The sequence below is a fragment of the Vanacampus margaritifer genome, chromosome 1 (assembly GCF_051991255.1).
Source record: "Vanacampus margaritifer isolate UIUO_Vmar chromosome 1, RoL_Vmar_1.0, whole genome shotgun sequence".
In the NCBI taxonomy this organism is placed as follows: Eukaryota; Metazoa; Chordata; class Actinopteri; order Syngnathiformes; family Syngnathidae; genus Vanacampus; species Vanacampus margaritifer.
The window spans coordinates 61,429,820-61,455,853 of NC_135432.1; the positions used below are offsets into that span (position 1 = coordinate 61,429,820).

General features: G+C 37.6%; 2 protein-coding genes across 2 annotated transcripts in view; both read left to right on the top strand.

Moving 5' to 3' along the window:
• LOC144045046 (uncharacterized) overlaps positions 1-3,454 on the top strand; it is a 63,869-nt gene extending 60,415 nt beyond the window's left edge. The window contains exons 6-7 of the mRNA XM_077559858.1: positions 1,816-1,862; positions 3,423-3,454. The gene's annotated coding sequence lies outside the window, so the exon portion shown is untranslated. The remainder of the gene's footprint in view (positions 1-1,815; positions 1,863-3,422) is intronic.
• The window catches only part of LOC144045041 (uncharacterized protein C14orf132-like), a 32,727-nt gene continuing 9,947 nt past the window's right edge, over positions 3,255-26,034 (top strand). Inside the window, 2 exon segments of the mRNA XM_077559839.1 lie at positions 3,255-3,523; positions 3,526-3,593. Coding sequence (XP_077415965.1) covers positions 3,448-3,523; positions 3,526-3,593 — 144 coding nt within the window. The 5' untranslated portion in view covers positions 3,255-3,447.

Consider the following 26,034-nt stretch of genomic DNA (forward strand, 5'->3'; position numbering starts at 1 on the left):
ACATCATATTTTTCACATCATGTCAAAACTTTATTCATAAACTTCTTCGTCTTTTTTCTCATACTAAAACTTGTTTTATATTTATTTTCATTTATACATGATATAATTCACATTCAAAGTTTTTTTTTGTAACATCAAGATTGACTTTTGTCGTCAAAACATTAACTCTCTCAAATGAAAACATTATTTATTTTTGTTTCTCGTAATAGTATAAAGATTTTAAAGTAAAATATTAAATGATGTTTGGGATTGTTTTTGGTTTAATATTTTTTTATAAATTGAAATATTTGCTCTCACAATATTACTTATTAAATTATATTATAATAAATATAATACATAAAAATAAAACCAAAAATAATATTATGTTTAAATAATGTTTATAATTCTATACATGATTGAAAAAAATATGTAATTTTTGAATATCATAATTGAACTTTTTTGTCATATTTCAGCTTCAATAAATTAGGTATTTTTTTCTCACAATATTTCACAATAATTTTTGTTCTCATGAACTACAACTATGATTTGTCCCTCAGTTTACATTTCCTGGCAGTATTTATTTGTTTTTCTTTTGGCTCAAACACTGTTTTGTAATCGAGTAGGCTATATGTGCGCACATGTTTCTTTTAGCGCAAGCTTGTGCTATGTGGCTGATTGAAAGAATTAACCATGTATAATTTGGTATGTGTGGGTGACTTTTGTGTCTTATCTCAGGCGGTTTTGGCACACACAACAACAAAAAAATCCTCCAGTTGGATTATCAGCCTTTTTCTTTTTGATGGATTAAACCAATATTTCGAAGTTCAGACAAATGATATTATTCATTGCGCCTGACATCAAACTGTCACACGGGGGGGAAAATTACAACAAAAGCCCCGACACGCAAGGTCAACCATCTTTTAGCGTGACGGATTTCCAAAGACTTGAACCATCCACGCAAAAACGGTATATTGATATATAAAAATACATCTAAATGCATCAAAGCGCACATCTACTCGTAGCGGCACGTGGTCTGATGTGCGCCCAGATGACAGAGCACATCAGTCACACAGCAGCAGGCAGTTGAGATGTTGAGTCCAGGCAGGCCGAGGAGGTGGCATGACATTATTCCAACTCATTAGCGTCAACCTGGAAAATCCCAACATGACAAGATCTCGTGTTATTCATCTATTTTTATCGATTGGAGGTGGGGGGCGGGGGGGGGGGGTGAATGCCCCGTGGCCACAACTAACCCCCCCCCCCCCCCCCCCCCCGGAAACAGCTACAGGAGATGAAGAAGAATAAAAGTCATTGAGTGCATAACAATATGGGTGTCACGCCTGAACATTAAGGTAATTAAAAAGGACATTTCAATGAATGTTAATGATATAGACGGAATAGGAGATTAGTTATTAAAAATGGAGTAGTAAAACCCCCACTGTGGAGACAGAATTGCACACTCAGCACAGAAAATAATAATAATAATAATAATAATTAAAAAAAAAAGAAGAATCTGAAATGCTGTTGTGCTGATTTTTCTTCCATCTCAGTAAAGCGCAACATGGAAATTCAAATTAGGCATTTTTTGTGCACAGGCCAAAATTAGCTGGGATAGTTAATCAACTAATCAATATAAAGTATATATTTTTTATTCAGCTCACCTTTCTTTAACCACCTGTCAGTTTTGCCCACTTTCTTTCATATCCTCATACCTCGTCTCAGCCTGAATGACGGGGAAAAAAAAAAAAAAAGAGCAAAATAGAGACTTTCATCGCTTCTATTTTTTGATGACACTTTTAACAGATTCTCTCTCTATTTTTATTTTTTTTTTAACAGCCTTCCCTCACCCTCACACAAGGAAGATTCTCGCCTTGGTCTATAAGGTAAAGGTCAGCCTTTGAACTGATCATCAGTACAAGGTTGTGTTCATGAAAAATGAATGCCTAAAAATATGTGTAGTGCTTCATGAAATGTATGAGACCAGATGTCCTTGTTTGTCTCAGAGACCATCTTGCTTCATCAAATGCTTTAATGTGTAACCAAAAATAATTGAGGGGACACATAAAGTTGCAAAATCACAGTTTTTGTGTTCAAACTAGCGCTGTCACTATCAAATATTTTAGAATATTGATTATTATTATTAATAATAGAATACATTTTTATTTCACATTCAAGTTCATAACAAAACCATTCTTCCCCCCAATTGTATTTAGCAGTATTTTTGTGTGTGCGAAAAACCAACAAAACATCAACTCAGCAAAATTAATGAGAGGAACTGATGTACTCCATGATTAAAAAAGTTGTCGATTAATTTGATAATCGATTACTTGACGATCAATCGATTCATTATATAGCTCAGGCGGTATGTTGCCGGTCTCCCAAACTAAAGGCCGTGAGTTTGTTCCTCAACCCTTGAGTGACTTTTATTTATTTATTTTCCCCCCAATTCTTTATTTTACTCCCTTCCAAATGTAAATATTACTCTAAAATGGAGTCTATTTGGTCCCACTCTAAATAGAGTCAAATTTAATCTACAGAATTTACTGTGTACAGTATAGGAAATTAAAAATAAATAAATAATAATAATAATAAATAATAATTAATACTACTAATAATTAATAAATAATGTTAATAATAATGACAGTTATTATTATTATTTCTTATAGTGTACACAGTAAATTTTGTAGAGTAAATTGACTATTTTGAGTGGGACCAAATATACTCAAATTAGAGTAATATTTACATTTGGAAGGGAGTAAAATAAAGAATTGGGGAAGAAAATAATTAATACTACTAATAATTTATAAATAATGTTAATAATAACAACAGTTATTATTATTATTATTATTATTATTATTATTATTATTATTATTATTATTATTATTATAACCCTTTTTGGGTGTAGATTTTCATGATTTGTAGCATGGGTAATGCTGTGTGTTTGAACCAAGTGGTTTAGACGATGCAATTATTTGAGTCGCAGACCCCCCTGGGATCCTGCAACAAGATAGTAATGTTAAACTACTGGTGGGAAGAGAGACTGCTGCAGCCCCACGCTCTGACATAAAAACACTCTTGATGTAATCGGGCCATTGAATTGAAATTTTCCGATCTCATCTCCCATCTTTTCTACCTGGAAATGCTCAATTTTGCCTTCCCTCGGCACAGAGGAGAGCGAGGATCGAGAGAGAGAGAGAGAGAGAGAGAGACGATTCAGTGTCAGAGCGTCTGCCTCGACTCTCCTCCACATCCTCTCACGCTGCCTCTTGCATCCACATCTCCTCTTCCCTCTGCTGCCTCTCTTCCTCACTCTTGTTTTTCTGCCCTCCTCCTCCCCCTCCCCCTCCTCCTCCTCCTCCTCCATCCTCATGTCCACGTGAAACGTGCTACGCCACTTGCCTGCGTGCGTGCGTGTGCGTGTGTGCGCTTCCAAACGGGGGAAGAGATTAAAAACAAAAGCGGGGGCACATGCTCAATGAGGAGGTGAAGGAGAAGAAGAAGAAGAAGAAGAGGAGGAGGAGGAGAAGGGTGAAAGGCGCACGCAGGCTTTTTTCATTGAGTGCCTTCGCCCTGAGCCAAGCAACAGCATGGATCTCTCCTTCATGGCCGCGCAGGTGAGTCTTCGCCTCGGAACTTTTCATTTTCACAGTGTTTTCTTTTAGAAAGCACGATGTAACTAAATTGCTTTGCCAAAACTACTTCAACCCACTTTCACCTTAATGTACTTTGCCATGACGACAGCGGGAGTGAATCGGAGATCGGCAGTGACCAGTGTTAGGATTAAAAGTCTTAAATTTAGGAGCTCATAATTTTATTTTTTTTAATCTTTCTTTTCTATGGTATCGCTGCTGATTATAGCTGTGTCGCATTTTATTGATCATCAAGCAAGCACACATATTTTTGTGTACCCCCAAATGAATACCCCCTCAATCCTACGTGTTAATGGTTCGCGGATGATTAAATAAAAATAAATTCCTTTCTTTCAATTTCATTTGAACGTTTAACTTTTACAAAATAAATATGTTGCCTTGAAAATAAATGAGTAAAATAAATGAAATAATAGTAATCAAAATAAATAAATAAACTGTCTTTGTTATATTTAAGTCTTAAAACATTTTACCACAAAAAATGGCTACTTTGAGTAAGTCCCCTTTAAACAGCCTTTTAAACTCTAAAAATATCAGGAACAAAACACTCGGGAAAGATTTCACTAGATGACATATTCCAGTAAACTAGTGTTTTAGGGCGTATTCCAAAATATTCCAAAAAAACATGCATGTCAGATTAACTCATTCACTGCCATTGACGGTTATAGACGTCAAAGTTCCATTTTAACTGTGCTGGCAGTGAATGAGTTAATCAAAGGCTCTAAATTGTCCGTGCAACTGCTTGGCAACCATCGGCTGGGATAGATAATCAATCAATAAGTTCAATAAGTCCTCTTTCATACCACATCGCTCAACTTAAATAAAGAAGAAACGAAAAGGGAAAGAGCAAGGAAGTGCATTCCCTGGTTGACCCGCAACGCTAACGAGGACAATTAAGGAAAACGGGGCCATGTAGGGGCCTATTTGCTAACCAAAACAGCAGCACCCACCAAGTAATGTGCCATCAGGCCGCATAGTTCCCTGCGCACAGGGGGCGTAGCGAGTCAATCATGAGGTCAGCCCCGTATCCACGTACGCAGTGGCAAAAGTTTTATTTTCACACCAGCACAAGCTCGTTTGAAATCTGTGACAAAAATATCCAAAAGGTTTTTTATATGTTTCTTTATCAGCAAATATTTTAAATATTATTCTCTATCATTAACTAAATGTTCGTTTGAGAAAATCCTCCTCGTTTCCCGAGCTCAATAAAGTCCTTGAGGTCCTTGAAGTGAATCATCTCAATGCTTTTAGGGGAATTGTTTAGAACGTGAATCCACAATTCAATACACCATTTTGACGGCTTTCATACTCGCACCTTTTTTGACAAAAAGCGTTGTTTGTGTCACTCTCCACTTCTCGTCCACTGCATTTTCCTTGGCTGGAAGTGACAGACAGTGGCACCATATCTAATAGTGTCTCCTTTTTGGTTGAAAGCGTTTGTGGTTTTGCTAAAAAACTGTTTGCTTCTACTTAACTCCACTTGATACTCACAACCGTGCAAAAAGTTGACTTTGCTGTTGTCTTCCTCTCAACTCCTGAATCAAGTCTGCACACGCATTGTACTGTAGGAAAAGGGAAGAGGGAGCAGCAAAACTATGTTGTTCAATTTAGCATTCTCTTGATTATTTTAAATTGAAAGGACAGAAAACATCCAAATAGTTATTGGTTTGGTGAGTCAGAAAATAGTCACACACCAAAAAAATGCTGATCATAGTTTACAAAGTAAAAGGTGTTTGCAAATGTTTTTTGTTTTTTTGATTCAACACAAAGATAATCAGTCTGCTTTCATGAAGAAAGTTGAGAATTTGAAATTCCAACGAATCGGGACAATTTAAAATTAAAGGTCTATAAACAACTGATTGCTTATCACAATATGTATTGATTAATTTGATAATAGATAATTTAATAGTTAATAATTACTTTCATGAGTCATATTTTTTTTTTTGGGGGGGGGGGGGGGGACTTCTGCCTATATTTGCCTTACCGTAAATCCGCCCCTGCCACCACAGTATTATTAACTCATTCACTGCCATTAACGGCCATTGACGTCAAAAATTCATTTGAACTATTTCTATTAGTTTAACATTTTTTTCCACTTTTGTTAACAAGAGTATGAAAACCTAGGAAAAAAAATATTGTACATTTAGAACAGATATAATATTTATGTTTAATCGTGAGTTAACTATTGTCATGTGATTAATTACAACTCAAAATTAGCAGCGCCGGGAAATTAAAATCGTAATTAATTGCATGGCTTCATGAGTTAACTCACAATTAATCACAAATTTTATATGTGTTCTAAATGTAAAATAAAAATAATTCTAGGTTTTCACACTCTTGTTAACAAAAGTAGAAAAAAATTTAAACTAACAGAAATAGTTCTAATGAATTTTTGACGTCAATTGCCGTCAATGGCAGTGAAAGAGTTAAAGATGATTCTTTGTTGTTTAGATACAGTAATGTTGTCATTCCACAATGTGCGTCCATGTTTCTGTCGTCTGATGTAGGCAACTTATTAAATTCCTCACTCAAATACAGGTAGACAGACGATTCTCTTTTCTACATCAGGAAAAAAAACAAAACACAAAATCAGCATTTTCTTTGATTTTTCTATTTGAATAAAATTCACTTTTATTCTATGAACTACTGACAACATAGCTTTCAAATATTGTCGTTTATTTTTCGCCCCCCCCCCATCACTCAGTCAAACACTGTCGCTAACTGAAACAGCAGCACCTATCAAGGCATGTAAATGGTCTCTCAGACGGAATAATGTGTTGAGTCTCAAGGCATGTTGCAAATGCAATATTAATTATGATATTACATTTTAAAAAAGTAATAAGACAACAAAAGTGCTGAAGCTTATTTGCCTGCTCAGAGTGGTGATATTTGGTCCTTTTATTCCGACCGTTGAGTAACTAAGCATCCCTGGCCACCATTAGGAAATACAATAGTAATTAGGAGAAAAAAGTGGCGTTCAATTTTTGTCGTTAAATATGATTTGCTGTCGTGTAGTCTCCACTGTGGCCGTGTTGTAATTGGTTGCGCTCAATTAATTTCTGTATGCAATATCGCGGCTCTGGTGTCGTCACGGCGTATACAAATGCTCACAATTAATTTCCACAGTCTTTGCGATGTTGTCTCCAAACAAGCATCTCCTTCTGTCTTCCTTCCTTCTAGAAATGCATTGGAGCGTGACCCCCCCCCCCCCCCCCTTCGTCCCAATATGAATATGACGCCTCCCATTCGCTAATTGTGCAAACTTTCCGTGAGTGAAATATCAAATGCGGTAAATTATTCACCTCACGAAGGCACACGCACTAAAAAAAAAAAAAAAAATGTCACCGAGCTGCTGGGCTTTTGAAAAGCAAGAATAAGCAAAAGCGGAGGCTGGCAGCGGTCTTGGAAGCAGAACTACCGAAGGGAATTTCTTATAATCATATTCATAACTGGCGGTTGGTTGCGCATCATTGTGTTGAGAGCCGCAGGTCGCTGCCTTTTTCGTTGCATGCGTTGTGTGTAGCTTTTGAGAACATTGAGAAGCAAGTTCATATTAAATAGGTAACGAGGAAAGTTGCATGGCTAAACTCTTGATCCATGTTTGTGAACTTGAACTTGAACTTGTGTTGTTAAACGGAAGCCGGATGTTACGTGAGCTGTTTTTCACAATTTTTAATAACATGCCGTCCCATCCATTCTATAGCTTGTCCTCATTAGTCGAGTCGAGATTTGCATTAAGAAAGTGAAAGTGACTCCCGGTATATAAACTCGTGGTTTAGCACCCACAGATTTGCATATTCACAGATTTTTATTTATTTGTTATTTTAAATCTTTTAATTTAATTTCTTGTAGGGATTGTTTTTTTTTTCCCGAGATTTTTGGACAGATCATAAAGAAAAAAAAAAGACTAAAAGAACATACATCGACCATGTTAAAACATTAGACAGTAAACTTTAAAAACATTTAGCGTAAGGAAGTTTAAAAATAAATAAATAATAATAATTAAAAGGAAAAGAACATGATTTAAAACAGTTAAAAATACATCACAGCAACTTCTAGTTCCTGTTCTATGGTGATCATAACAATTCAAATTGCTTAATCAGTAACGCATATATTAGCATTTTAGCAGCTGCAGTTTGAGCTGAAGTTACCTCCAGAGCCTCAAGGCGTCCCAGTGAGGCTCCAGTGAACCCTCGGACCTCTGCCATCATTTTATTTCCTAAAGATGACAGAATCTGTCATAACTTTTCCCTCCACCTTGTGAAGCTTCAGTTATTTGAGAAGCTGCGAGGAGGAAGTGACCATTAGAAGCGCGGACTGTGACAGCACATGATGTTCATTAGTGCTGTAAAATCCACCAGAGAGGAAGAAAGTCATCCCTCAAGACGAGAAATTGCGAGTACAGGATCTCGCTTCCAGCTGGGAGCGCAATTAGGCCTCGTATCACCAAATTCAAACAGTTTAGTGATGCAGTCGCACAAACATGCTAAATAACAAAAAACAGGATACTCTGAATACGATGCCAAGTACTGGTACCTCGAGTACTTTTCATATGTAAATATTATCAAGAATGACAAAAGCAAACTCGTATGACGTCGTCACAAACCACAGTTGCTCCCTGTTCTTCTTCTTTTAAATTACTAGTGGATCACATCTCTGTGGTGTATACCGCCACCTACAGCGGCGGAGTCCTCTCTCAATATTGGCAAAAGAAGAACAGATGGAAACGGGCATTAAGTTGCATGTCCCATTTGCGCATTTTCAGTAAATTCGCTTTAAAAATCCAAAACAATTGGATGGAAACCCCACTAGTGACTTTGACAGTAATATTTTTTATTTAGTGACGCTCAGTGAAATAGATTTAATGCGACAAAACGCTTTGATCATTCGCGACATCCTTGAAAACATTACATTTCCTAAGATCCGCCATGTTTTCATGTAATTTGACACCCCTGAGCCCATGGAAAAAATATACAGTTGTGCCATCTGCTGGCCATAATTTGTGGGTGTTTTTTTTTTTTTTTTAGCTCATTTATGAAACCAGAGCTGCCCAAGACGTTGCGCTGCCCATTGGAAAAAACGGATCATTAATGTTGATGGCAGAACTCGTTGGGATTTCCGTTAACGTTAATTAACGTAAAAGGAAAAGAGTTCAAATCACTGTTCTGTATTAAATTTAACGTATGTATAAAGGTGAAAAAAATACATCCAGGGTTAGGGTTTCCCTAACAGACAGTTGCCAGTGAGCATGTTTCTTACTAGATTTTAATTTCACAATTGACTCCATGCTCTGTATTAAACGTAAAAAAAAAAAAAAAAATCTGGTGGGGCACTCTCTACCCCTGCCCCTAATGCAGAGTTGATCGAGAGCATGCTATGAAACCAAAATCAAGAACCACGTTGAGCCATACAGATGGCTTCCTCTCCTTACTTAGCGACCCGCCAACCTCGAGTGAGCGCGTTTTAGACAAGTGCTACTTGCTTCCTGGGCAGACCGCCACCCTCACACTCACTTGGACCCAAGGTGCGAGTGCGGGTGTCAAACCCTTCAGGGCTCTCTCGGACAAGAGCACGTTGACCCAATGGTGTCAACCTTGTACTTTTTCCCCTCCCTACCTGTTGCTTTCCTTGTCTTTTCAAACGTCTCTATTGAGCTTGCGCGGGAATCGGTTCTGGAAATGCCAAATGTTCAGCATTCTGGCCTCAGGTGTTTTGTCTGTGACGAGCGACAGCCCATCAGCATATCTCATTATATCACCTTGTTTGGAGAAGCAGGCCGAGACGTTCTATCTGGCGCGGTTGTCCATGTCAGCCTCGCAGACAGATGAGTGAAAGGCCAGACAATCGCCGCACGATAACCTCTTCTAAATCCTTCAGCACGTTCGGACAGATGATAAATATCTACTCGGGTAATGAAACGTGTGCAAATGCAGGTTGGGTATTTTCATCAAACGCACTAACGAGCACAATGGCAGCCGCCGTACGATCCAGACGGAGACCGTCTTTGTTCTGGGGGGGCGCAACAATTCAATTACGGGATCATGTTGTCTCACTGTCTATTCTTCATTATAAAAGAGCGCAGTCCCGGTCTCGATAGTTGAGGCTTATTTCCAGGATGTAATAAGCTTTTTAACTGGAGGGGACAGACTTCCTCTTTTCGCAGCAATTGCTTTTCAGTGAAGCTGCGTGTCTTGGATAAATAGATAACTGGAGTGGCACTCCATCGGGGAGTAACGGAATACATGTACCGTCGTTATGTAATCAGATTACAAAAAAAAAAAAAGTAACTGTATTCCATTAGAGAGAGAGAGAGAGAGATTGCCGCAGCTTAATAATGCTAACCTACAAAGAGAAAAACATTACTTGTTTGCTTGTGGAAAGAAACAAAAAACATTGCTCTAAAAACATATTCATGATGAAAACCAAAAAGATTAATTTTGCCCTTTTCTACCATATAATTTCATTAAAAATACATTAAGTAGTTGTTAGGTAATATTGGCAACAAATATCTTTAAACAACAAAAAAACATTCAACTATCCTTGAGGGAGGTAATAGCAAACAGTTATGAAACCATACAATCCGCCGTTGAGGATAAAAAGTTGAATTTAAATAGTTTTCCTTGACCTGTGTTCTAAAAACAGAAACACCTGCTACTTGAGCCAATTTGACCCAATTTTCTGTCTTGTTTTGTTCAAGATAATTGTGTTGAAAAATTGATCCAAGTGCCTTTTAACTCGTCCGTCCGTCCGTCCGTCTTCTTCCGCTTATCCGGGGTCGGGTCGCGGGGGCAGCAGCTTTAGCAGGGAAGCCCAGACTTCCCTCTCCCCAGCCACTTCAGCCAGCTCATCCGACAGGACCCCAAGGCGTTCCCAGGACAGCCGAGAGACATAGTCTCTCCAGCGTGTCCTGGGTCGTCCCCGGGGCCTCCTGCCGGTAGGACATGACCGGAACACCTCCCCAGGGAGGCGTCCAGGAGGCATCCGAACCAGATGCCCGAGCCACCTCAACTGGTTCCTCTCAACCTTTTAACTCATTTTAACTCAGCCTTTTAACTCATTTGGGTAATTTCGTATTCACTTGTTTTTGGATTATAGCCAGCCCCCTCCAAAAAATGTTTCTTATCTTGATTACAAAGACAAAATAAAACATTATCTTCTTGGCAGAGGCTTTAACAAACCTCTTCAGCAAAAGTAAAAAAGTTTATATTCAAATGAGATTTTCTTAAGCCTGTGCTCACCAATCACACACTTCCATATAAATCAGTTTTAAATTGTCTTTGAATAATCCTATTAATCAAGAAATATCTTGGGGGGGTCATTGTCTCCCTGATAGAGGTAATAACAAACCTCTTTGGTGGAGGTCAAAAAGTTTAATTGAAATGGGTATATATCCTTGGACAACAGTTTTTGGTTAAGCTGTTTTTGTGTTATTGCTGTTTACAAGTAGGAGTAGGAGATATCCTTGGGAGAGGACCGGTAATAAGAAAGGTTCTTCCTTGGTGGAGGGAAAACACTTAATTTGGGATTTTTTTTGGGTGCATGCCCTCCTCGACAGTTTTGTAGAAATCGGCACATAACGTCCTTGGTGGAGGTAATTACAGTATAACATCAAACGCATGACACAGGCATATATTAAAGCAATGCTAACGTTTACTTTGGTTGCGTAACTGCCTGATTGCTATTAGGAAAAAAAAATACATAGTGAAGCTGGCCTCCATGCTAACCCCTTAGTAGGGGATTTATTATTATTATTGTTGATGGGTTGAAGGGTAGGTCAGCCTCTTCGCAGCTCACTTTCACACCATTGAGCCATCATGTTTCCAGATCACATTTGAGGATTCTAGAGTCATCCAAACCCACCACTACCATAATTGAAAAATGGAATAAAAGAAATGGTTTTAACAATGCTTGTCATGTTTATAGGGCTGCCTCAGGTTTGAGAAACGGATTAATCCAGGTGTGTCTGGCCATTGTTGTTGTGGTTACTGGGGTCAGGCAAACCTGGATTCATCCGTTTGTCCAATCATGAAAGGCAGGAAATGAAGGAGTGGTACTGAGTTCAGGAAGTAGTGGATTTGTGCAAAGAGCCCATTAAATAGAATAAAAACATATATAAGGTTAGAGCCGGAATCTTCTCGCAAAAACACTTTAAACAGTGTAAAAATCAATGACCGTTGAAGTACAAACATTTTAATTTGTCTCCTTCGCTACTGTGGAATTGGTTCAATATAGTAGCATGATTATCCTGTCAATCAAAGTTTAAAAAAAAAGAACACATTAAAAACAAATATGGTGAATGATAAACTTACAAACTGTTTTCTTCCTAGTGAGCTAGCTAGAACCGTGGTTAACTTTTCACTCTGGTATTTCTGGATGCTGCAATTATCTATTTATTTATTTTTTAATCTATACATGACTTTTGAGTCATTCTTATGTGCAACAAATTCACAAATTGTTTGCTTTGCTACTGAGCTAGCTACTACAGTTATACAGTTAGCAATAGCATTTTTACAGATTGCGAACGGCATATGATTTTTTTTAGCCTTTGTGAAATAGTCTGCTGCCTAAATTAAGGGTTGAAAACTATTTGATTAATTCAATAGATATAATCTAGATGTCATTAATTCATAAATAATGCAAATGTTATTTTGAATGACAATCCAACAAAATTGTTCACTTTGTTAATGAGCTAGCTACAACAGTTATACAGTTAGCGATAGCATTTTTACAGATTGTGAACTGCATATGATTATTTTAGCCTTTGTGAAATAGTACACGATTTTCAAGTCATAATTCATCAATAATTAAGGTGTCATTTTAAACCAAAAACTCAAAAGTTGTTTACTTGACTAGCAAGCAAGCGAGCTACAAACTTTAGCTGTAGCATTTCTGATGGCTAAATTACCGGTCACAAACTTGATGCTACAATGATCTAATTCTTTAGTAAATCACTTCCAAAGGTAACTTTAGCATTTTTGATGGCTAATTTACATGTTGCCAACAAATTATGATTATTTTATTACGAATAGATTACATTCATAAATTCATAAATAATAAAGCCAAGAAAATTCATATAAAGTATTTGCTTCTCGCTGCAGCATTTCTGCTGACTAATTTACAATTACCATTTCTAGCTTTCATGCATTAAATCAATACATAAATCAATTTACATAAATTGGTAAAAAAAAAGCCATTATCGTGAACAATCCAGCTACAATGAAAGAGAGTCTTGATAAACTGCAAAGGTTGTGGTCATAACATCTTTCCCTAATAGAACGACTCCATGATGCTTCCTGTATACAGAAAATGCGCCTTTGGTATTAAGGAAGTATGAATTATGCATTCCTGCATAAATTATCTATTCCAACTCAGCATGGGATTATTTCGAAGCATCATCTCGTATTGGTATGTCCCGGAATAAACTAGATCTATGATTTGGGGTGAAATAATGACAAATATCATCATAATGTAGCTCCGCACTGATGCTCGCGCCATTAAAGCAAATGCAAATATGAAATGGGAGCGCGAGTGGAAAAAGAAGCACAATGAGAGTTTCATAAGTGGGCGGAACGCAGCGGCTGATTAAAACCAGATTTGAGATTTGCAGATGAAATATGATTGCGGGTAACCAACAGTCTGGCTGCTTGAATTATTGTCATCATTTGAGTCGCAGTAATATGGAAAACAAAGAAATGTGAAACTTTTCAAAGTGCAAATTTGGTCGGAATTGTGGCGTGAAACTGAATGAATGAGACGGCCTTGTTGACTTTCAGGAAGGGCTTTTGACTGAATTTCCCCGATTCAATCGATTAATTGGTAGTTGGTAAAGATTGCTACTAGTGGGATTGTTCTGAACTCCTGTTCCATTGTTAGTGTAGTCAATTCCTCTTTTATTTTTATTTTTATTTGTATTTTTTTTTTATTATTATTTTTTTTTTCCCCAGGAGAGCTCAGTATTGTTCATTCGATTTGACATCATCATTGCTCTCCTTTTTTTAAAAAAAAACAAACAAATAAATTTAAAAAATTTAATAAATGTTTTTTTTTTTTTTTTTTCAATTCCTCTTTTAAAAGCTGTTCTTATACTGTGAGGCCTTCACTCTCTCATCTCCTTTTCTTCATAGTTTGACCTGTAATTAGTTGTTAATGTATGGCTCCCTCATAGTTCTTTTTATTTTGTTTCATTTATTGTACTAAAATATATGATAGGCAAGCATCTTTTCAGCTGAATGCGCTAAATGGTAATGTCAACTTTTCTGAAGTGGATCCATACTTTTCAGTCATTATTTTACATTAGGCCTCATACACTACATCTCCATTATTTCAGCCTGACAAGCTCATTTGTGTGGACCGCATGCAATCATTTCAGTTACAAATGGTCTCGATTTCCCTCCTTCTCAGAAAAGATCAATTATTATATTCTATGTGTTGCTTTGGCATGGGGAGATTTATCGAAGTTATTTTCCATCATGCTCATCAAGTTGCCGGGCTCGTGGCTAATGGTTTATATAAAGCACACATGACGGGGGGGCGGGGGGACCGTCTCATTTCGGATGCATGCAACTTTAATGGCGAGGTGATGAATCGGGCACTTGCAGTACAGTGAGTTGTATTACATACAGACATGATTCCGGATGCACACCGCCGGCATGCTTGAGTGCTGGTGAAGTACACTAACTTTGATTTTCCTGAAAATGTTAAATTATTCATGCCGGCGATCCCCCAACATCGCCGCCTCCTCCCCCCAGTGCTTTCCTGGCTAAGGCTGTTTTGCTGAGCTAAAAGTCTCAATTGTGCATTCTTGGGTTCTGGCTTGAAATATATAAACGCAACAGTGTTTTCGCTCCCATTTTTTACGAGATGAACTCAAAGATCTAAAACTCTCTTCCAGTCAAGAAGGGGAACTGTATGTAAATGTCTGCTTACTAACAACATCACACATTTGTTCAACTAGGAGTCGACATGTCTGTCCTTTGTTCAATCAAGAGGCGGGAAGAGGAACCTTTTATCTTTTGGTTATAAATGAGTGGATGTTCTGTAGACTGGTACACACTTGGGGGCTCCACTTTGCATTCACATGTGGGTGTCCTAACTGTGTCTTTAGAAGCTTCTAAATAAATTCTTTGCAAAGAAACCTTCTCCATCAGATCTCGGATACAATTATTTGGAACACGCAAAGATTACACTAAATATAGTAATCTAATAATTCCTTCAATAGTGAGCACTTCTCCTTTGCCGAGGTAATCCATCCCACCTCACTGGCTGATTTAGACACCATGATTAGTGCACAGGTGTGCCTTAGACTGCCCACAATGTGAGGCTTTGTAAAGCGCTTTGGCCACTATAGCTAAAAAAAGGAAGGAAAAAAAAGAGAAACATTCAATAGGGGCTGATTACTGATAAACCCAAATTATGGTGGCAGGCTTTTGCTTTGTCTTTATTGACAATCCACGCAAGGCAATGGATTCTTCATGCCTCATGCTTGCACTTCACTCACTGCAACATTCATAATCACTCAAGATTGAGGGCATGCCTCTGAAGTGTTGCGCTACGTGAAACGCTGTATCTAGGCCAACATGCTGCACATGTGACAAACTCCAAACACATACAACTCCGCCCCCACTCTGGCGGCTCATCTTCCCGCAGGGAAATATGCGCGGCAATCATTCACAAACGCCGAAGACCACCTGCCGCAATACACACCTCGCTGTAGCAGCTACGCCCACGCGCCAATTTCATTTTACAGCTGTTGTGTTGTCAGGCTGTCGGCTAATTGTTATTATGGACGCATAAACTGTCATATAATACGGTCAAAGACATTTTGATGCCCATTCAAATATTTTCGGTGACGGGTGGGGAGGGGGGGGGGGGGGACGGGAGTGGCTGTGGATGCCCTTCCCTTTGCACGCCCCTGGCATCCATTTTAATGTTTTCAATATCTGGCCCAGTATCCACGACAATCACAGCTTGTCACCTTTGCCTCCATCCTGCTTTAACCAGGCTGGCTTGAAATGGGATTGTGTAAATATAGCATTAGCATTCTGGTGACAGCTGTTCACTTGCATTTGTCTAAAATAGAAAGGGGAAGTCAACCCCCCAAAAATTTCTTGACAATAATATGTTCTATGCAGCCCCACTAGTCGAAATATGTTATTCTGGTTAATATTGCGTTAGTGGAATGAGTTAAGCAGCAAAATGCAGCCGGGTTTTTTTCCATCTCAGGGGGGCGGCCATTTTGCCACTTGCTGTCGACTGAAGATGACAGCAATGTTGCTCAGTTGTCCGGTAACAACCAATCACAGCGCAGCTTCAGAAAACAGCTGAGCTGTGATTGGTCGTTTTGCCTGTTGAGCAACTGTGATGTCATCATAAGTCGACAGCAAGCGGCAAAATGGCCTAAGATGGATAAAAACGTCTGGATTTTTCTGCATAACTCATATTCCACAAATGTAATATGAATCTGAATGTCATGCAGACTTAGAATAGAGAGGTCACATATTATTGTCAAGAAATATTTAAGGTTGACTTCCATTTTAAAATCTAGCTTCACTTGACGTGCTACTACTATTATTCCAAAAATGCCTCCTCCCATATTCAGGTTTTTTTTTTTTTTTTTTTTACATATAACTTTATCAACATATTAAATAATATATACAGTATATGAATCATAAATGCAATTCTGCTAGTGACCAGTATTAATGTAACAAGTTTGGCGGTGCAGCCTGATGACAGCAGTCTCGTACTCTCCAACCTTATTCAAGTCTGATGGAATCAAAGTGTTAACAGAACCTTGGCGGCATCGTCCGCAAGCACACATTCGCATTAGTGCAAGTAGGACAATTAAGTTGAGCAATACCTCATTTTTCATTTCATAATGAGACCAACTGCAGACCGATCACAGAGCGACACATTTGTAATATTTATAGTGTCAGCTAATGCAGTGTATGGCTCATATGTGTGTAAGATTAACAAGCGTTAGAAGTTTGTTCAAGAAGTTTTGCTGCGAAGAAAAGGTGACCATGCTGTGTAATGTATTCAAATAGAATTCCACCGGAAGGCCGCTTGTTTGCGTCGGGTCTTTTGTCAATGTGTCCAGAGCTTCGTGTTTAATGGCCTTCTCAAATAATAGGAAGAATTGCAAAGCACGTTAAATATGCAACGTGTGTGCATATTTACTCACAGAGTCAATATGTGTTCACCTGAGCGCATTTTCTTGGAGTCTACATAGACTTGCATCGACTTCTAAGATTATCAGACATAGATGAGAACATGTTATTGGTTCTTACTGAATTTATTTTTATAACTCTAATAGTGAAGAATGTTAAAATCATACATAGGATTTTGCCCGTATAGTTATATAAATAAAGACTTTGGGTAAATATCGCCTTTGTTGTCCTCATCTCAATCATTCAGTCATCATGAAAAGTAAAAGGGTTAGGTAAGGTTTTTCCAAACGAACAAATTTAACTTATCATCTCACAATATAGATCAATAATAATGCACAAAGACGTACATTATCAAATGAAACAACAACCGTTGCTTTCTGTAGGCATAAAAAGCAGGATTAGAGCGGATTGTCTTTAGCAAAAATGACGCTGGACTTGAAATACTTCCTGTTTTCACTTGTTTACAAAGTTGTTGTTTTTTAAGTTTTTGATCATGTACATTCTATTTTCATAATCCTACTGAACATTTTTCGTGCCCCTAAAAATTGGAGGAAAAAAAAGTGAAATATTAACAGATATAAAATCCTTTCAGAAATTTGAAATATATTTGTTAAACTTTACTACTAACATTAGTCAAAACTGTCCACCCTGTCAGCAAGATCATATTTTTCTTTTTTCATGTACATATGCTTGCAGTAAAATAAAGATGGCAGTAGTTAGACAAATTTTTCTATTTCGATTTCCATTATTTCCTATGGAAATTTTGTTTAATAAAAAAAAAAAAGTGAAAATTAATGACCAATCATCTTGCCGAATTGGATTGATTTCATCTTTTAATCTGAAAATAAATGATTTGTTGTTGTTTTTCGGACAATCTGCTACAGTTTGGAGTTGAGGCCATAGGAACTAGAAATTCTGTTGCTAACCAAAACAGCTGCACCAAAACACATAAGTTATACGTTCACCTTTAAACTTTCATATGGAAACCTTTATGAGGGGTGCCAGTTACTCACTTTTCTCTCTCTCTCTCTCTCTTAGCCACCACATGAATAATGACTTGAGAGCCGAGTTAAATGAGAAAGAAGAAGCCGAGCGGCCTAATGACGCTTCGCATGCCACGTTTGCTCTCCCGCTGAGTACAATTCATGTGGCCGCCGCAATTTGACAATTCACAGTGTCGACAGAAAGTGGAGGGGCACTTTGTAAAATGTCTGGCAGGCCAATTTTAACATTTATTTGCAATGATTCCAAGTTTCATGACCTTTATTTATTTATTTTCGCCATGCAAAAACATAACCTCGAGGCTTGGCGACATTTGGGTTTGCAGAGACGATGGGGAGGTGCGATAGTTCTTGAGGAGGTGTGTTAGCATGGCGTGTGATGAGCAGTGAGCGTTTTTTGCAGCCTTCGGGCGCCGGGCGGGGAAAAGATCGCAGAGCAATAATGACAAGGTCGCAGCGGCCGGCTGGAGCTGCGAGTGGCGTCCGTCGCCGAGCGTAACCCGGAGTGCTCGGACGCGTTGTTGGGAAGTTGTTGTCCTGCACCCTGCGAGAGACAATTGACGTGCGGTGAGCGTGAGGAGGCAACCTGCAAAGTCATTTCGATAAACAGAGTATAATGTTCCCTGGGCATTGTGTTGCACCGTCTGGCAGGACGGCATTTTATTTTGGTGCTTTCGCTTTCTATTTTGGTTTTGGAATTTTCATTGTAGTTAGTTTTTATTTTGTTTTGTGTTTTTTATTTTATTTTATTTAGTTTTATTTAGTTAGTTTTAATTATTTTTCTGGGCAGCTCTGTTAGTTTTCATTAGTTTTTGTTATGTCAAAAATGCTTATAGTTTTCATTTTGTTTTAGTATTAGTTTAAAAATATACTTAAAATCACATTTAAAATCATGCTCATGTGTTAAATTAATTACCAAAGACAAAAACTAAGGACATTTTCAATATAATTATAGTTAGTTTTAGTTAGTTTTGTAAATGTAATATGTAGTTTTAGATAATTTTAGTTTTTATTTTATTTTGTTAACAAAAATGTTTTTGGAATTTATTTCGTTAGTTTTAGTTAACTAAAATAATCTTGATCCAGGCCCACCGCAACATACTTTTTTTTTTAGGCCTTATCACATTTAATTTTATTAAAACAGACTTGAAAATAAATAAATTTCAAGCCTAAAATGTTTATAATAATAATAATAATAATGATGATAATAATAATAATAATTATAAAGTGTTTCGATCCAAACTTTTATGTTTGATCCAGGGTAATACAATAAATAATTTTCATGATGACCATTAAATTTTGAAGCCTTGTAACTTTGTTGGATCTTTTCAGCATAACAGTGTTTTTCCCCTGAAGTTGGTTGCATCATTACTTAAAATTCTGTTAATGTGTCTGATGGCAACGCAGCCTTTAAAATCTTTGTCTTTTTCATTATCTTTATCCATTAGTGAGAAAAAAAAAAGAGATGGTCATCATAGAGTTGAATGAATGAATTAAAGGATTTTTTTATTTATTTTTTTTACATTTTCTTATTTAATGTTAAAAAGCTGCTGTAGTTGGTGTCGCAACATTTTCATTTCCATCGTGACCCACCCTTCATCATTTATAAATGGTGATGTTCTCAGGGTTAAAAATGAAAAAAAAAAAATCTGCATGTTGTCGTCGCCCTGCACTCTGCACTTTAAGGTGGATTAAAGTCGCTGTGCCATGTTATTTTAGTGGTAGGGAGGTGAAAAAAAAACACCCACCACCATCGACTCACTCTGAACCAAGTCTTACATGAGTGGAGATTCAATTAAGGGCCTCCATCTCAATGCCTGGAATGTGTCTGCACTGCAGAGACGAAGAGCTTGTTGAAGTCTTTTTTTTATTTTTATTTTTATTTTTTTACTCGTGATTGGCCTATTCATCAATTGATTACGTTTTAATCATCACATAAAAATATTTGACACAATAAATAATGTCAAGTACATTACAGTACATGCTTGCCAAACCCAACTGGAATGGACATCGTAAATAAATACAGTTGGCTTTCCCTGCCTTTTACCCAGGAATGCTAATGCTAAAAAATAATGCTAACATGAGCGTTAAATACAGTAGACACAGGATTTTCTTCATTGGGAAAATCCAGAAGATCACGATCAGAACCCACCAAATTTCTTCACCTCTATCCAAGACAAACTAGCCATGCTCGTACTGGAGCGGCGCTAATGCTAGCTCCATGTTTTTGCATTAACGTGATATTGTAAGGACCCTGATTTTTACACTTCAGACATTTCGTCCTGTCTGTAGGTGTCTTTGTCGCTCGTAACTTCATTTGTTAACTGCTATTCATTGCCGCAAAAAAACAAACAAACATCAATGCCTCTAGCGGAATGCTAGGACGTGCGCTAGATGCTAACAAGTGATAGCGTGAAAGCAGCTGGATCCTGAAAAAAAATGAACAAAAGTGCTCAGCGGGAAGGTGTGACGCAGCGGGGATGAACAACACAATCAAAGTGACGAGGATTTGAAAGGACTGAACACAAAAAAAATAGTCAGACGTAACACAGCTGGGTAGAACGCATGGAAGGGAAAGCAACTTGATGACCTTGCGAGTTCGTGTGCATCCCATAATGTCGTCACATTCATCTAAATGACAACAAACTGGCGGGGCCTCAGCTCTAGATCCTAAAGTACTATTGTATACAATCATCCCAAAATGGTGGAAAATAATTTATCCAAACGAAGCTCCTCAACTCACTTCAAATTGTTTCCTTGGCACCAAAATGCCAGCAGATGGAGCCTCCAAAATAATATCTGCCAATTCGTGAATGCCAAACTGCGAATATATGGCAGTTCGCTGTACTCATCAGTCCCCACTTTGCTGCAGCACTTGTTTTTTTTCTCTACCTCAAGTCTCCTTGTGAAGAGAAGTAAATAAAGGAGACCCTCGTTCTCCTGCATTGTTGTTAATTGTCAGCGCGCCTGGCTCCGACTGATGATGAAGTAATCTAAGGTTTACAGAACCGTAACACCCACCGTACGAGTCATGTAATCCTTAATGAGCATTGTTAATCTCCGCGTTTGCATGCGGTCAGTCATCTTTCCTGCCTTTGTTTTTGTGCAACCGCATGCAATAAACGGAGCCTGTTGTTCTGCAGAATAATGCGAAAGCGACGGTAATTACTGCTGTGCTTGTATACTTGCAAAAGGAAAGCAAAAAAGCAAACTAGAGAAGGACAGTTCTGGACAAAATGCCACGGGGTCAGGATGCAGTGCTTTATCATCATTTTTTGTTGTCTGATCGTGACTGTCGCCTTGTATTTGTTTACAATAAAAAGCCAACAAAGCCACATTTTCTCATTAACAATGTCAGTATTATACTTAGTTCCATTTATTTTACATTTTAGTATAACTATTAACTTATTACTTAGTACATAACAAAAATAAATCAATGATAACAATAATTTAAAAAAAAAGTTTTTTTCATTATTTTGTCTCATTACTTCAGTAAAAGTGATTTTATTTTTTTTACTAATATTTGTTTTTTTTTAAGTACTTATCTGGGGGGAAATCATTTCTATTGTCTATTGTCTTAATTTTTTTTCATCCAAAAAATACCATTTTTATTTAAAAAAAATAAATGATGTATAAGAAAAAAATGATTAACAATTCTTTTGTTGTCCATTTTGTTTGAAGTATGTCGTTTTATTTTAAATAGGGAATAAATTAGTCATTTTAAAAAAAATAGATATAATAAAATAATAAAAATAAAAGTTTTTAAAACTGACTATTAAAATATTATATATATATATATATATATATATATATATATATATATACACAATTTTTTGCTGCACTGTTGTGGCATTGATTTTATGATGTTTATTTAAAAAAAATTTTTTTTAACTCAAATTAAGCATCAGTAACATTTAAATCTTTATAAATGATTAAATGAGTAAAATCAATGACGTATCCATTAATGGCTGTTTTAGTTTATGTAGTACCTTCATGGAACTGAAAAAAAGAAAAAAAAAGAAACAGAGTTTGTAATGTATAATGCACCAAGTCGTGCCCCGGGCACCGTCCTCCATCTATATGCAGCCAGCCAGAGAGAGGTGGCATGTGACTTTGCTGTTGAAAAGGCATCACAATGCAAGATGCATGAGCGGGTTGTGCGTATAGATTTTGAAGCGCCGTGCGATATTGCACTGCTAGAAATGTGTTCTTGCGCCATGATATGGTTCTATGGTGTAAAGTGTAATAACATAAAACACATGCTGCGCATAGCCGGCTTGATGCATATTTAAAATATGTGCTTTGATGAATGATTCATGGCCTTTGGCTTTGGGTGAAAAAGAGGCATATTATGTCCATTTTTAGGGGGGGATACGATGATGGATATGGCTGACAAAGATACAAAAAGTATATTTGCTTCTCTTAACATTTAAACCCAAGAAAATCAGCTACACTGATTAGTTATAAAGACAACGTCGTATTCTTTATTGTTGCCGGTGGTGTCCGTGATTACTTAGATTAGCGGTCGATCATATTGGTGACAAGGCTGGACGCCCCCATTTTATGCTAGTACTAGCATTAGCGCTAACATCACTGTTCAGAGTGACAAAACTTGTCAGACACCGTTATAACAAAACATAGATCCAACTGTAAGAGTCCTGGAGCAAAAAAGGCTTTTAACATTAATACACTGAAGTATTTATATAATTTTAAAAAGTGCTTTTGTCACATGTTATGTTAGCATCATTTAATGTAGCCTAGTTTTAACAAAGTTGTGTGCAGTCTTAAAAAAAATTGAAGATGTTAGGTACAATTTAGCTTTAGCTTTATACTAGCTACCTAAAATAAATGAATAAAATAAAATCTGTACATTTCATAGAAGCTAGCTTTCATTATATCTAAGTTTTCTTTTACAAAGTTGTATCTTATTAAGAAAAATAAAATCTCAAAGGCATTTATCGCATGACTTTGAAGGAAAAAAAAGTGACAAGTCCTTTGTAATATTTGGGCTTTTGTGGCTTTGGAGCAATAAAACCGCAATAAATCTAATAGGTGATAATGTGTTTTCGTAGTCACACAACCTCCATGAAGGTGAATGTAATAAAATCTTACTCAATAAGCGCTCTTCACACCAGAACATAAAAGAGCTTCTGTATCACAATTTTTTTTCCGACAGGACACTGTTGTAATTAGGTTAAAGAAAATCCACTTTATTCTTCTTTGGGCCAAGTACAAGATCTGAAGGAGGAAACTAAATGACATTCTGACGTAGACATTCCAACTGTGCTTGACGGCTATCGTCCCGTACGATTGGCTAGTGTGAGGGCTCTGAACGGCACAAAGAACAGTTCAGTCATTTTGGCTATGATGCCCTTAACATGCTTGTTTTGAGGATGTGTAAACAGGAAGGCTGAAACCGAGATTCAAACTCAGAACCTCCGAATTGTGAGGCAGAGATGCTCGCCACTAGTTCACTGTGCTGCTATTGACACAATCAACAAAATGTTTACCTTGATCCAAATAAAATTGTGCCCACACAACAGACTGGCCCACAGTATGACTCGGAATCCAATGTATCCCCCTGGGCTTCCCCAAAGTTATACAATATACATGCTTTCACACACTGCGCTGTAATTCCCATCTGGCGAGGACAATAAAAAAAAAAATTGTTTGCGGGGCGTGAGGGGGAATTCTCCAGTTTCATAATTGATGCATTCAGTCACATCTCATACTTGCGTTTGTCGTGCGACTGCAAATTAGCGGCGTATATTAGCGAGCGACGGACCCAGATGCAAACATGCACTGGCTCCTTTCTCACGTTTGGCAAAGCACTTCCTCCTCGCACACCACCTTTGTTTTGCTGGTACCGTGCCTCCACCATGCCTGCTGATTCAAGAGATTCATTTAGCGTCATTCCTTCCGCACAACTAGTTTTCAACGTTTAGAAATAGAGATAGAGATATCAGGAGACAAGCAGATAGATAGATAGATAGATAGTTTGCTAGCTAGCTATCAATTACATAGATAGATAGATGGATAGATAATAGCTAGTTTGCTAGCTAGCTATCAACTACCTAGATAGAAAGCTAGCTAGCTATCAACTACATAGATAGATAGTGAAGGAATTTAAGGAATTTTGTCCTCTTTGCGTGTTCCAAAAATGAAGATAGGTTTAATGTAAGAAAAATACACCTTTTGCAAAAATGATTTAATAAAAAACAGAGAGTCTCTGGACATACAACAGCTTCTGATTTCATCACTTAAAGAACGTGGGATTTCAGAGCGTCAAATGTGCTCTTCTACGTGTAAAATAGCTTCTTATAGTTAAAAAGACCTCCTCCTTTTCATTTATAGACTAAACATACTCTCTGGTACTTTTCCGTGAGCAGATGGCGTAAACAAGGTCAGGTGGATGTTTTTGAGACAGAATGTGTTATATAGTTGAAGGATTTTCCCATAGCAAAATCTCACAAACAAGTTGAATCAAATTTACCGTGGCCGTGACTGATGAAGAAAGTAAAGAGTGTGTGTGTGTGTGTTATTTCAAAGCAAATTTTGTTTTCATGACCGAGATGTGCGTGTACAAATAAAACAAGGAATTTTGGACCAATCAGTGTATACCAGCCAAAGGAGTGTGTGTGTGTTTTTGAGACAAATTCTGGTTCAAGGGATAAATGTGTTTTCGCACAAAGTGCTGAGAAGGAACTTTTTTAGACTAAATAATATGACCCAGTTTAAGGTCATATTATACCGAAATCAACACCATCTGCTCTGCACAGGACACAAAATATTTCTTATAGGTTAATATGAAGAATTAAAAGGTTCATAATGTGTAACAATAGTTGATATATGAAATTAGGTATTAAAAATGTTATAATATCTTTCAATAGATAGATGGATGGATGGATAGATAATAGCTAGTTTGCTAGCTAGCTATCAACTACATAGATAGAAAGCTAGCTAGCTATCATCTAGATAGATAGTGTTGACAAATAGGCCCGGGTGTCAAGCACAGATCACGTCACACTGAGTTAAAAGATTTATGAAAAAAGGGGAGAGACGAACCAGCACAAGACCAGAAGTGGGGGAGAGAAAAATCAATGAGAAGCGATGCTGTAAATCTGCGTAGCAGGAACCAGGCTTGAAAGTGGAGGTCTTAACGCAGCTGAGAGGGTGAACAAGCTTCCTTAAAACCGCCTCACAAATCTCCCGGCAGATTTACAGTCAGACGTACAGGCGATATGCTACAGTAACCGTGCACGCATTGTTCGTGTTCTTTTGTTTTCACGAAGCGTTGATAGGCTTGAACAAAAGGAGCTGCTATTCTTTGTAGCTTACCTCGTCAGAGAGTTATGGTCATGTGTAAAGATTAATTTGTTCATTTGCGTAGTATCAGGTATAGCGTTTACTGTTTTTGACCATTTCAGTTTCCCTGATTTTTGGTGGGACATGACACACTTGTGCGTCCAGGATGAGTCATCCCTCTTACACTGTACAAGAACTGAGGGCCTTTGTTCCATTAGTGGCACAATTGCGAGTTGCTTTGTTATCATTTATCATCACAGCAACGGCATGCTGGTTAGCTAGCTAGCTACTGTATATGCCTACAGTCCAGAAATGCACCATATCCCTCATAGCCACAGTTTACAGAACAGCTCAGCGCCATTATTAAAATTCCCAAGTGTTACCATCGTATTGGATAACCCTGCCGCCCATCCGCGGCATCCAAAAGCCTCTTAGCGCGCAAGCTAGCTGGTAGCTAGCCTCTCGTTGCGGGGTAAAGCCCTGTGACGACACAGATATATTCAGTATTCCACACACCGGAGGCTTTAAGCGGATATATTTTTTGTGGCTCAAACATGTATGCATATGTTAGATGTACAAACGTATATGATTGACGGTTCAAAGACGTGCGGTACGTGTTTTCAGCGCACAGCTTCCATCAACCATTTTTTAGGGTAATGTAGTAGCTCCAATTGATGACTGTTTTGGGATGATAGTTTTTCATATGTTAATGATTTCAACTCTTAATAAACCGAAAGAAATTCTAATTCTTTTTAGGGGTGTTATCAATTACTTGCGTTTTTTTGCAGGGACAAATAATGTCAAAACAATACTTGAACAAAACTTGTCTTGCAGGTAAAAAGAAAAGGTGCTGTTTTGTCCTACAGCGTGCTGTCATCATAAACAAGAGTCTATTCTTTCATACTCCAGGGGTCCGCCCCAGTGGCTGTGTTGCTC